At 37.1% G+C, this 13,501-nt stretch overlaps 2 protein-coding genes and 1 long non-coding RNA gene across 4 annotated transcripts; 1 reads left to right on the top strand and 2 right to left on the bottom strand.

The window, feature by feature from the left end:
• Nucleotides 1–408: 408 nt before the first annotated feature.
• On the bottom strand, nt 409–736 carry LOC119076498. The gene is made up of 2 exons (XR_005087634.1): nt 685–736; nt 409–598 (listed from the first exon to the last, which is right to left on the bottom strand). It is a non-coding gene; the product is annotated as an uncharacterized LOC119076498 (long non-coding RNA).
• Nucleotides 737–4,831: 4,095 nt separating this feature from the next.
• On the top strand, nt 4,832–5,944 carry LOC119076490. 2 transcript variants are annotated; one of them, XM_037183276.1, is made up of 4 exons: nt 4,832–4,922; nt 4,993–5,102; nt 5,207–5,419; nt 5,503–5,944. In XM_037183276.1, exons 1-4 carry the CDS (start codon nt 4,909–4,911, stop codon nt 5,727–5,729), a joined length of 564 nt encoding a protein of 187 aa, XP_037039171.1. In that variant the 5' UTR covers nt 4,832–4,908; the 3' UTR covers nt 5,730–5,944. The 2 variants fall into 2 exon arrangements, with proteins under 2 accessions (XP_037039171.1, XP_037039170.1); XM_037183275.1 differs by having other exon boundaries at nt 4,865–4,926; nt 4,994–5,102.
• A 2,724-nt stretch (nt 5,945–8,668) lies between these two features.
• LOC119076466 (SUMO-activating enzyme subunit 2-like) lies at nt 8,669–11,922 on the bottom strand. The gene is made up of 6 exons (XM_037183233.1): nt 11,710–11,922; nt 11,153–11,615; nt 10,721–10,875; nt 10,361–10,648; nt 10,186–10,297; nt 8,669–10,121 (listed from the first exon to the last, which is right to left on the bottom strand). Exons 1-6 carry the CDS (start codon nt 11,880–11,882, stop codon nt 9,495–9,497), a joined length of 1,818 nt encoding a protein of 605 aa, XP_037039128.1. The 5' UTR covers nt 11,883–11,922; the 3' UTR covers nt 8,669–9,494.
• Nucleotides 11,923–13,501: the final 1,579 nt, after the last annotated feature.

The raw sequence follows: 13,501 nt of genomic DNA, 5'->3' as shown, positions 1-13,501 counted from the left end.
TATTTGGATGATCGTTGGCTCTGTTTGATCAAAGTGATATATCAACAGGCTTCGCAGGTCACTATTGCAGTAACTGCAAAAACTTCAGTTGGTTTTAATGTTGCTACACAGGCCTATTCAACATTCATTTTTGTTGTGTGGTTGTGGTGGGAGCAACATTACCCGCAGATCAATGGATTTCATGATTTTGCTAAAAATCTATTTTTTACTTTACTGTCTTAGTAAACAAATATTAAGGTCTACGTAACCTCAGTATGTAGGACCTTATAAGTTGAATAGAAAGTTTTTTTTAGAGTTGCTGGGCTGGGTATGACATAAAATAAGAAATAAGAAGAGTAAGCAGTGCTTATGATCAATATGTTTCAACATCATGATCTAACATCCTTTGCTACGACCGACTTCGTTCTCATTTAAACAAAAAACGATTTCTACTAGAACACGAAAGGAAGTCGTTCACTACAGCTATAGTAGATTATGTCCTTGTTTAGAACTTTTTATTTTGTCAATTGTGGCGTTTACAGCTCGAGTCGAAGGCGAGGGATGCAATCACACAAGACAAAATGGAACGTCCTGAACATGTAAGGTATGTTACTCACCTCTGGGAAATGAGTTTTAACGCTTACGTCAATGAATAAATGATTCATTTCCCATTGCGGAAGTTAGTAAAAATAGTTATTTGCTTACCAAGTGGTTCAAATAGGAAATACCAACAAGAGAGCGAAATCGACGGCCAGAGCGGAGGAGTGCCTTAATTCGCTCCAGTTGGTATTTCATATTTTTCACCGAGTTAAGCAAAATGTTGTTCATGTGTGCGATTTCCAACAATTTCTTATTTCTCCTCGGGAAAAAACCAAATGTGATCAAATCAACCGGAAAAAATCGAAATGTCAGTTCAGTGAAAATATAATGTACATTTTCTTCACTGAATTGTCAATTCTCGCGAGTGAAACATGACATTTTCTTAACGCAATTGAAAGAACTAAAGAAAATTTTCATATCTAAGATCCGAAAAGTCAGACTTTGTCGAACTTTTTCTTCGTCTGATATGAAATAGTACATTTCGTACCTAGGACTAAAAGTCTTTTTTAGCGTGTGAGAAGTTTCCGAAGGCCGAAGACGAGGTCTGGAATCGAATACACTAAAAAAGCCTTTTAATCCTAGGTACGAATAGTATTTTTCATATTGGACGGAGGATTTCGGGTCCTCAGTATTCGTACCACAGATTAAAAGTCTTTTTTAGCGTATTCGATTCCAGACCTCGCCTTCGGCTCTGTCTGGAAACCTCTCACACGGTAAAAAAGACTTTTAGTCCTATTTCGCCACACACACACACATGAAATGAAATAATTTTTATTTTATTTTTTATTTGGACGATAGAGTGGATTAGGAGTTGTGTCAATGTCTGTAATATTTGCGAAATTCAAACCTGGCATGAGAACCTTTGACAATTTTTTAAGTGGCAGGATATCTTTTGTGACTTTTTCAACGCGAAATTTAGTTAGATTCGATAGTAAAATGTAAATATAATTTATAATAAATAAGTGTCTGTACGCTACAGACTTATATGTCGGCTAATCATCCGATTGTTACATTCATATTATTCTATTTTGAGGTTTCAGTTTTTTTTTCTCATAAGAAACAGAAGTAAATAAAAAGTCAAGGATTTTATGAAGAATTTAGTGTTTCATTTGAGAAGCGGATTTAAGCACATTTTGGAATCGGTAAGGATAAGAATTGGAGGTGCGCGCTCTGCCCAAAAATGATGATTTCTCGTAGAAAATTGATTTCTTGATATGTGGTGCCTATTAGGCACTGCCTAAGAGTAATTATACCTAGAGAGGAAATTTCAAACAAAATTACGTAAAATTATGTGGTCCCATCATAAAATACGAAATGTTTGGTGTTATGTGTTTGCCCTCATAATTAAAGTGGGGAAATTGAACTATTAAAAGGGTCAACGTGTACATGTAATTGTGTAAAATCGTTCGGAACGGAATGAGTATCTTAAACAAACTGATGTTGGTGACACATTTTATCGTACGAAATACTAGTCTAAGTGTACTCCAATCGGCTTTGGTGACTTCAGCGGCGAAAATGACGTCAACGGTCATCGGTTACTTAAAATCGTTAAAACAATCATGAATACGAGGCGAAGCTGAGTTCAATAAACATAGAAAAACGACACTTTTCACTTTTGTGCCGAGTTATATAATGAATTTTATAACATACGCGCGGTGTTTCGATGTCAAAATTACTTAATTAGAAGAATAATTAAGAAATTACACTTCAGGTCTATGTTGTTGTCTCGTTTTTGCTTATGTGATAAAATATGTGTCGGCAAGCATCGACTTCTTCGTGACAAGTGTGTAATATATATTACATGACTAGGGATAAAAAGATGAAAAGTAGAGTTTTCCTGTGATTTTGTTGATCTGAGGCGAAACCGAGACATACGAAAAGAAGACTTCTTATTTTTATCCCGAGTTATGTAATGGATTTTATCACATACACGCGGTGTTCGGATGTCAAAATTACTCAACTCGAAGTTTAATTCAAAAATTACAGTTCAGTTCTATGTTGTTGTCTCGTTTTCGCTTATGTGATAAAATAGAGTACACACTTGTCACTATCAGTCTCGGCAGGCCTCGACTTCTTCGTGACAAGTGTGTAATATATATTACATGCTGGGGCGTCGAAAGAAGTGGCTAAAACATGAAAAGTACGGTTTTCGACGCATGTAGCATCTAAAATACTATTACATGTCAAGGTAGTCGAAAGTTCATGAAATTCGATTTAAAGAATATTTTTCCGCCCGAAAGCACACGAAAGTTAAAATTGTTAATTACTGTCCCAGAGAGACAGCACGGCGATTTGTTGTTTTCCGGCCAGAAAACACGAAAAAACACTAGTGCATCCAGAAAAGGTGTCATTTCTGGATGCAAGCAAGCAAACAATAATTATTTTCATGTGTCGGGGCCGAAAACGAGAGTATTGCAGAAATTTTCTCGGTTTTTCGGCCCCTAACATGACAAGTTGTATACCCATCTGTTGTTCACTTCTTTCGGGCTACAACTCGCGAAATTGCCTAACACGGCTGTCCTCAATCAAGATAAAGTTTTATAAAAATGTACCCAAAAAATGATTGCTGATCTGGATAGAGGGAGCCGCAGAGAGTACAAAACAGGTGTCCGCTGCCGTGGGTCCGATCCTTCCCCATACAAATTTTTTCCATTTTTGACTTTGCTCCACTTACATGAAAAAGTCATAATTTAGAACCAAAATTTTATCGTAATTTAGGTTATAATTTATCTCAATATGACATAATTAACCGGTATTTGTAGAAAATATAATTTTTTTGACTTCATGTAGCATAGTACTAGAACTTGAAAAAGTGGTTTTGCTCTGAAACAATTGTCCACTGTACATTGTTTAATTCAGGAACGTTCAATAACGTAGCAAGATGTGTTATTATTAAATTTCTAACCATTACCATTTGAGGGTAACGCTTGTCGACGTTTACTGAAAGAGGCGGATATGCTGGCTGATAACGACATCTTGCAGGAAACATCAATTTTTCAAATAAATAATGCCCTTTATTCAAACACTAAAAACGTTGAACAAACTGGTTGATGCGTCATTCAAATCCGAAGAGTTAGACACAAATTGGAAAGAACACTTGAACATGTTGAAACGCATCTATCCAGCCACTGGGTTATCAAACACGTTGAAGGTACATGTTCTGTTGGAAAACTTAGAACATGAACTGCTTTTTTTGAACGGAAATTCTCTTGGTATGTGGTCGGAACAGGCTGGAGAGTCGGTACATATGTAGAGAATTTCTAAAGTACTGGTGTAAATATCAGATCAACGTTTTAGAAGCAGAGAATTATTGCGATCAATTGAAGAGAGATGTCGTGGAATTTTCATCCCGTCACCTATAAATATCGATTTTCATTCAAATTACTTGACCCAAACAGAATATATTTTTGTTCACAAATAAAACAGTGTAAAGCCAACCGTTAAACTATAATGAAGTCAAAAAAAAATTATATTTTTTACAAATACCTGTTAATTATGTCATATTGAGATAAATTATAACCTAAATTACGATAAACTTTTGGTTCTAAATTATGACTTTTTCATGTAAGTAGAGCAAAGTCAAAAATAGAAAAAATTTGTATGGGGAAGGATCGGACCCACGGCAGCGGACACCTGTTTTGTACTCCCTGGGGGTCCCTCTATCCAGATCAGCAATCATTTTTTGGGTACATTTTTATAAAACTTTATCTTGATTGAGGACAGCCATGTAAAATCTACCGTTCTCAACAGATCCGTAAATACCGACGATTTTTTCGCGTTTTATAACGGAAAATTTTTCTAATTTTTATCCAAGGTTCTGAAAGAACATGTTAAGACACTTCCGAGTTGATCACGAATTTTTTTTTTTCTTCAGGTTGACATTTCAAGCAATCTGTAATAAGTGTGTTCAACCAACGCACTGCTCCTAGCATGAACACTACTTTTACAAATATCCAATTTGGAGGCTTTTGTGATGAGAGCTACCGCTTAAGATTGATTGTATTGTGTGTTTTAACTCATACAACGAAAACAAGTCATCTATCTTTACGAAAAAATCGCAGTGCCTACTGTGACTTCATCAGCCTCCAAACATTTCTTATGTTCATGCTAGGAGCAGTGCGTTGGTTCAACAAAAAGCATCTATTTGTGAGTACCTTAACCTGTTCTTTCAGAACCTTGACTTTATCAACCGGTTTTCTATATTATTTAAATTTCGCGCGTGGTACAACTGTCATCGGGGAAAATAAAAACACCATCAACAGGAGGAACAAATACTGACGTTTTCTGAAGTTTTTTTTACCATTGAGACTAACACTGTTTTGTGTAAATATGAGCGCTGCACCACCGGTAAGTCGTAAAAATTGAATCGTTTTTGTTAACAGTTATACATCATCAGTGAACAATACAATTCCAGCGAACATTGAACGATTTAGTCGAAGAGATTGAAGAGACTGAGAACACTGATCAAAATAGAAAACCCAAAAACTTCGTGCACGAATTGTTAGTGACTGTATCGAAAATGTGTAAGTGCAACAATTTTTTGTGGATATTACATACCGCTGGAGTCCTTCATGTTTCTTTCATTTCTCATTTCATTTACATTCGCCTATCGTCTATTATAATACAGGGAGTTCAGCCTTTGAAACGATCGACGAAATATTGGATGATATCGGCGCTTATGTTTTCTTAGATAGAATCGCGAAGCAACTGGCAAAACATCCATTCTTAGCCTTCGGTGCATCGATTTTGATAATATCCATTACGTTGCCGTTCATCATGTTTTTGATATTTGCCATAATCACCGTGATAATGACATTTTTCGGATTCGTCATCCTCGAAGGTAAGAAATCTTTGGTTTTCCGTTTTTGTTTTGTTTTTTGGTCGTTCAACAAAAGCCAATAACTAAATACCGTTTCGGTGCAGGTACACTCATAACAATAGCCTCAGTTTTGCTGTTCGGCTTTCTCGGTTCCGTCGTGATATTGTTCGTGCTGTTCGGATCGGTTATCCTGGCCGGATATTTTGGTTTCATGCAAATTTACGACCTGATTTATCCGAAAAATTTGTACATTAAATTCCGCCAACCGCATCGTCACAGCCATGCGCATATACATCAATATCAAACTCGTACGCTAGATGGTCACAATTAATGAGACTGATGAAAGCTGCCGATCAATGTGATAGAACGGATTCGTTCGGGTTCGCTTTTATTAACTTTTTTTAAGCCAAAAATATTTTTTTGTACAATGACCGACGTTACAGTTTGTGTCCTACTATTGTTTAAGTTAGTGCTGAAAGCCAATTTGTTTTTGTCGATTTTTTTAATAATTGGAAATAAAGTTGGCTCATTGCATTGGGGAAAAAACGGAGAGTTTGTTTGTGCAGCTGCAGCAGTTCAGTCGTATATACCCTAGAGCGATTGATGTCAAGGCGATTTACAAACGGGTTTTCATCCCATTCTGGCAATTTTTGATTTATTGAGAACGAATTGTCGACTGTACTCTGATAGTTGAGTCCCTTGTGTCAATCCGCTCGTTTTACGTTTTCGACTGAAATCGAGAAATTGATTGAGAAACTAGAAAATTGTAAAAATAACGAAACGAGTGAGAAACGAACAGGAATCAGGAATTGAAATGATTAGTTCATAACTGGTAAGTATACATCCTATTCAGTGTAAAATTTATGGATAGCTCCGTTGGTGCTGGAAGTGATGGAAAATAGAATTTGACTTGATTGAATTTGTAAAGTTAGCCAACATCAGATAAAACAATTCGCGAAATATCTGCTCAAAATTTCAACTGTTTAAGTGGCTACCTTATGCTACAGCTATCTACTTGACAACAAAGATCGTTTAACTACGTCAAATTTCGACCAATCAAGTAATGAGAGGGTTATCATCCTCTAGGTATTTTCATCTTATCATGTTATTAAGATTCACACAGAAATTAGGATTCCCGTCATCGAATCAGATAATAATTAGTAATTAACTGGCCGATGAACAGATATGTATCGCACCGAACACACTCAAAGTTGGATTCCCGTCATAAGCTCATTTTCCCCGTATCATCGAACAATTAGAGCGATTGATCAGACCTCTCACTCTAAATTTGGACTCCTTATTAAGGAATTAAGGAGGTTTTAGCACAAAAATAAGGAGAAATAAGGAAATTGTTAAGGAAAAATGAGAAGAAATTTTTCGATAAAAATCGGAAGTCCGCCTCAACTTTAAAATAAAACGCATTATTGTTTATTTTGACGTATCGTTTTTGTGAAGTTGTATCGTAAAATTCACTTTTATCACGATGAAAATTTGAATATTTTGGGCTCGTTTTAGGTTTAGCTTTACCAATTAAAATTCAAAATAAAACGCATCACTGTTTATTTTGACGTACCTATCGTTTTTGTAGGGTGGAAGTTTTCAATCAGTTTTCGATGCGACAAAATTTTTGAAATTTAAAACGTACTTACGGCGTGAATTCTTACTTGGCCCCACCCTCAAGTTTAAAAACTTGCTGGATTAGATTTTGATCTCGTTAACTGCAAAAGTTGTTGTTTGTTATCCCGTTCGAATTTCGAGAAAATTATAAATTGGTGAAAGTATAAAAGTATAAACTTGAAAGAAGTAAGCGTAAATAAGGCTAAAACCTTGAATTGTTTGTAATAAGGACGCATGTCTGAGACAATGTTAAGGGTGATTTACATGTTAAATCAAATAGTTCTACTCGAGACTCTCGAGGCGGCATGGAACCACAAAAATATATGTTAAACCGGTCATTAATTATCTAACGATTAGCCGTTGACATCCAGGGCCTATTTTACGGAAACATGTTTCTCAAGTTTTTGAAAGTTTCCAAAATGTTTCTTAAAGTTTCTCAAAGTTTCTTAAAGTTTCTAGAAAAGTGTCCTTAAGAAACTTTAAGAAACATTTTGGAAACTTTCAAAAACTTGAGAAACATGTTTCCGTAAAATAGGCCCTGGACATATGAAGTATAAATGCTCAAATCTATCAAAAAATGAGAAAAATTCGATTTTGGTACTGACCACCCTCTATTTTTAGCGAATTGACTTGTATGGAGAGTTTTATGCAGAATACAATACTCCGACGAATTTGTACTGAGGGATTCTTTTGAATTTCGACTGACCGAAATCGGCGCTATTTATTCCGGGACTTTTTTTATATATGCCTAGTTAGGCCTTGGTGCCTAGGCCCCAAAGCCAGTCTCAGATATTTTTGATCTTCCATGTCTGGTTGAAAGCTGATGTCGAGTACTCCTGGGGCAAATATTAACTTAATGAAATTTGATGACAAACGGCCGAAAATATGACCTCCGGAAAATTTCTCAAAGTCTATGTAACCTCGGTGAACTTTGATGAGTGCTGTGACCTCACTAATGCATTCATTTGATTAAATTATTACTTATTATGAATGTGGAGGACCTCAGCTTTACAGTGATACGCATATTTAGTACCTATTTGCCATCGATTCCAGCAATAACATTTTGTCGACCTGTTCCCACAGCTTGTTCCATAGCGAATGTACTATTAGAGTTCTTTGTGTTAAATAATTAAAATTGTTATTTTTGCCGCGCAGCGAATTTTTTTTCTCTTAATTTTGATTTCCGTCGATGAAATTTGCGAAAAATAAGGAAAATAAGGATTTTTTAATGAAATAAGGAGGAATAAGAAGGTTTTTATAAAAATAAGGAAAACTAAGGAAATAAGGAGGTGTGAGAGGCCTGGCGATTGATTCAAGAGATTTTTAATCGATTTTCTGTGGTTATTGAAATCATATTGTCTGAAATCTTCAAGGAATTAAATTTGAATTTTTAACTGACTCTGCTTACTGCTTACAGATGGGTGAGATCGGATTTTTTCGATTTTTTTAATCAAAAATAAATTTTTAAATTTATTTAACCTCCTGTGATTTCCCAGACCAGATAAAAACCAATGCCAAATGAATTTGTTCCCATTCGGAACACACATAAATGTCAAGAGGTGGGAGTTGAAGCGACCGAGGACATCAACATCTTAATTCTATGAGTTCGATTTCATTCCTTTCCTGTAGTCACGTTTCACCAACTTTTTTTTTGAAAAATGATATTTTATTCATAAGTTTAACCAAATCCCTGTTAACACTCAACGTAATACTAAATCGTTAACACTCAATGACAAAATTCGAAGAGAAAATTGTTGTCGTTCTGAGAGTTGGTGTGTATATGTTCAAAGCCAAGAAAGTATGTACTGTGTACTGTACAAGCAACAAGAGAAAATTAAATTCAAGAAAAATATTCATTTTCAAAAAGTAGATTCAATTCTTCATCATTTATCATTTGTGGATGCAAACTTAGTTTCGCTCCACATTATTCATTTTTAATCAATGAGGTCATCGTCTTCTTCGTTTAACTTTAATGGCTTTACCTACGGACCGTTGTCGCTCAGTTTTCTTTTCTTCGCCTTCACCGAAACTTCTTCATCGTCGCTATCGTCGTCATTGTCGTCTGTCTGCATTGGCTGAACAGCCGAACTCTTCGATCCAGTTTCCTTCGATTTCGGCTCAGCGTTCTCCTTCGGATTGTCATTCGAATTGGTTTCGCCCTTTTCTGATGATATGACAATCACCCCTTTTCCATCGATCGTGACATCAGGCTCGACCATGTTCAACGCTTTGATCGAGGGGTAAACCACTATTTTGTGATTAACATGGTTAATCAGTTAATCTGTTAATCAGAAACATAAGTTTTGTGAATCCAAACGGTTAATCGGTGATTAACATTGATTAACCGCTATATTTTACGTTTATTTGTAGTTTTGCGACGATTCCCCCGGTCAAATGTTGGTTAATCAGCAATTCGTCATCATGTTAATCACTGGTTAATCATGTTAATCATGTTAATCACGTCAAAAAATAGAGTGGTTTACCCCTCGGCTTTGATAAGAACGTCGTCACGTAAACTTTTAACGGTCATTTTCTTCGTGTCAACTTTGAGGACAATCTCCGGTTTGGGCGCGGACTGACATTGATCGTACAATTCTTGTAATACTTTGAATGTAAGCATAACCACTATACCGGCGGTAATAGCATTTGTAGTCTCAATGACGGATATAATATTGCCAGCCATGGATTTAATTTCGAAGCGGCTCTTCTGCGTGATTCCGAACACGTTCGAACGTATATTTGCACATGCCGCTACAAAATCCATTGCATATTTGTCATCCTTGTCCCATAGTAAGTGATCGCCATCGGCAAGTTTCTTGAATTCTTTCTTGAGGAAATCTATGCTGGTCGCAAAGACGTTGGCGCATTCTTCAACGGTCCAAATCTTCTGATCACGTGACTGAGTCGAATCGTCGTGTGTTTCACTAAAACCGGCCTCGTTGAAATCACCCCATTGTTTCGGTTGTGGCGCTTTTCGTGTCGTCCACAGTGTGTCCATGCTCAGCAAGTATTTAATATCTTCGTTGAACAGCTTGTTGAACATTTTTTCCGGATTGTAATCATTTGCGATAGCCCACGTTCGTGTGCTAGTACGTTCAACATTTCCCTGCAAACCATAAATCATTAGAATGATTGAGCTGCCTAGGTGGATTAGTGAATTGTAAGTCTACCGCTTCATTTGATTCAGCAGCAAGTGCTTCTTTACCAGCTTCACCCCCTGCTTCAGGGTCAGCAGTGTCTGGTGACACTTCGTCATCGGCATTGCTCTCTCCAAACAACTGACTGGAAAGTTCGCAAAATAGATTAGTGTCGTTGCAGTGTTTCAACAACCAAAAATCGACTAACTTAAACAAATGCTTAGCCCATACAATACAATGAATGGGTTCCGATGGTGTGTTACGAATCGTACAGCCCGGGAACGTTTTCTGAGTTGGTTTCGGCTTACATTCGTAGCATTGAGACAATCCTTTTTTGATCAATTCGATTTGGCCATTGTAACCAGCTGTTCCACTGTCAATCAACGGAACGTCGGCTGTGACACACATTCGGTTGACATGGTTGCGAGCTTGGCGATTGTCAACGGCATTCAGTACAACATTGAAGCGTTTGTAAAAGCTGACATCGTAGTCGGTGCTGCAAAAGAGAAGAAAAAAAAAACGTAAGCAAAAGGCTGTCGGTTTGATGGCTACAAAAATGTTCGGTTACCTTAGAATACTGTCATGATATGACTTGATCTGAACATTGGGATTGAAGCTTAATGCACTTCCGCGAGCTACTTCAGCCTTTGATTTTCCAACATGTTCTTTCTGAAATAGGATTTGTAGATTCAAATTGCTGACATCGATTGTGCCCGAATCGATCTGAAAATAAAAGTTTAGCAAATTTAGCCATTTCAAACTGTAATAACAAGGAGATTTCACTCTAGCCAGAAAATGGAAGAACGAACGACTTCCAAATTATTGGGGTGTGAGCACTCAACTCGACTTCGAGCACCCACTCCCCGCAAGAGCATTGAACACGATTTGAGAATTGGATTTTCAGACGACATAATTGAACCATTTTTGTATTGCCAAAACAAGAGCACCAGAAGGCTCTTGTGTTTGATACACTTCAAATAAACATCATCGCAATACTCACAATTTCAATTTTGGCGAATCCGGACAACACTAAATTTTTCAAAACTTCACACCCAATTCCACCTGCACCAACTACGAGTATTTTGCTGTCCACAATTTTTTTCTGCAAATTTTCTTCAAAAACACGGTCAATCGAAGCCGCCACATACGTCGAGGATGTTTCTGAGGACTCGGATGACGGAGAATAGTTTGAAAGTGTGCACGATTCTGTTGAGGTCGATAGTCTCAGTGGGGCCGGTCTGCGTTCGATTAGCGGAAATCTAGTTTGTATGCGTAGAGCGATCTTCTCGATTTCGTCTGATTCTGTTATAGTCGACCGCCGTAGACGGTATGCGCACAAATGGATACCGTCCGCAGTGGCCTCTTCGACGTTTTCACCAACTACTTCGTCCTGGGCAACATCACGTCGATGATCTGATGGTATTAATTTTGTGAGATCCTCCATCAACAATCGATCCAAATCACTAGAAACAAATAGATTTCAAAAATTATGGAAACAGATTAAAACCGCGAAAATCTGAGGAAAGGAAAAAGATATTGGTTTGATGAGCTACTTACTCCATTGCACTATTACGAAGTGCAAAATACCGTAACATTTTACACCGTATTAGGTTGAGCATTTGAAAATCAAAGTCGTTCATCTTGCGGCGTTTTTGTACGTGATTCCTATGGAATGACTTAATCATCATTCGTTTAAATAATGATTGTCCTTTCTTTTGTTTTCTATTCATTTTTAGGACTGTCTTTAACAAACACACACAATGTCCGATGTTTTTTTTAATGATACTCAGTGTTGTCATACAGCGATGGTTTAGCGCTGCATCCGTATGTTTACATTTACGGAGAGCGATTTCTGAGCGAGCTATTCTTGCCAAACTGTCAAACGTCAAAATGACAGATACAACTTGTCTACATACTCTCAATACGTTTTACTCATATTCATGAATTTTTGACAATAATAATTTCAAAGTTCTGAAAGAACAGGTTAAGACAACCACGAAGGCGGGTGACACCAAATTTTATAAACAGATAGTGTGAGAAATCAACTTGAAAAAAATATTTTTCTCGAAAATTCAGAATTTTGTTTTTGTTAAGTTCCATTTCATAGCCGTTGACGCAATTGTGTGTCACCTTCCTGGTGATCAACTCAGCGTTGTCCTAACCTGTTCTTTCAGAACCTTGAATAATTTGAGTCGGCCTTTGTTTACAAACAAGATTTATTGCGATTCTCTCATTTTGACGTGTGACCCCCTATAGGTTTGTTCCAAGGCCATATGAATTGTCAAATTTCATCCATATAACCATAACCTCAATAATACCTCTGTGTAAATCGCGTAGGCGACGTTGGTCGATTTGTATGAAATATCACGTAAGCTACGTTGCTATGGATGAAATTGTCGTTCTTCGGGTTGTCAAAGTTCGTGTTTACAGTTACTTGGAACAAACCTATACCAGTTACAGATCGGCTGACACACGTTCATATTTACGATGAAAGCTCTCTTGTTATCGGTGGATACAGTGTTAAAAGAGAGTCAAAATTTTGACTTATCACCCATCGAGATAAGTTGAATTAACTGGTTTTTTCCCCTTTTTACATACACATTTTTGACATATCACCCATCGAGCTCAGTTAAACTAACTGGTTTTTTCCCTGTTTTTACTAAAAGAGCGTAAAAACAGGGGAAAAAACCAGCTAAATTAACTGATCTCGATGGGTGATACGTCAAAGTTTGTATGTAAAAATGGGAACAAACCAGTTAATTCAACTGATCTCGATGGGTGATATGTCAAAATGAGAACTCTCTTTGAACACTGTATTGTGCCTTTGTTCTCTAGCGTATTTTTCAGAAATTCCATTGTATTTGAACACATAGATCAAATGTCAAAACCCATCCACAGAAAAACATTGAAAAGAATCGGAAAAGATTGTTGAAGAAGTGAAAGCAATTGGAACATAAAGTTGAAACTGTTGCAGTTCCAGGGGCTGAAAATAAAGACCAAATTATCGGTGATTGTGAAATGGAGCCAGCTGAGTAAGCAATGGAAGTGGACGTTACCAGAGCCGGCTGGAATTCCCAAAGATACATTCGTAGTTCTGTCTCCGACTCTCATTTGAATAGAGTGTTATGATGAAAGAAAAGAAGATATTTTGACAATTACCCCAAGTCTACTCGCCCACCTATTCCCCATTCCGACGGGAAATCAAACCGGGCATCATCGCAATGCCAAACACGTCTCGACGAAGTCTCGAAAGCCACCAAAATCGGTCCAATGAACTGGCATCATTAACCACCACCACTCAAGAATCGTACCTTCGATCGTGTTATCAGTCAGATTTCGAGAAATTTCA

The sequence above is a fragment of the Bradysia coprophila genome, unplaced genomic scaffold (assembly GCF_014529535.1).
Source record: "Bradysia coprophila strain Holo2 unplaced genomic scaffold, BU_Bcop_v1 contig_232, whole genome shotgun sequence".
Classification (NCBI taxonomy): Eukaryota; Metazoa; Arthropoda; class Insecta; order Diptera; family Sciaridae; genus Bradysia; species Bradysia coprophila.
Note: the sequence above shows the minus strand (reverse complement) of the source record. Positions and strands in the feature narration are given on the sequence as shown.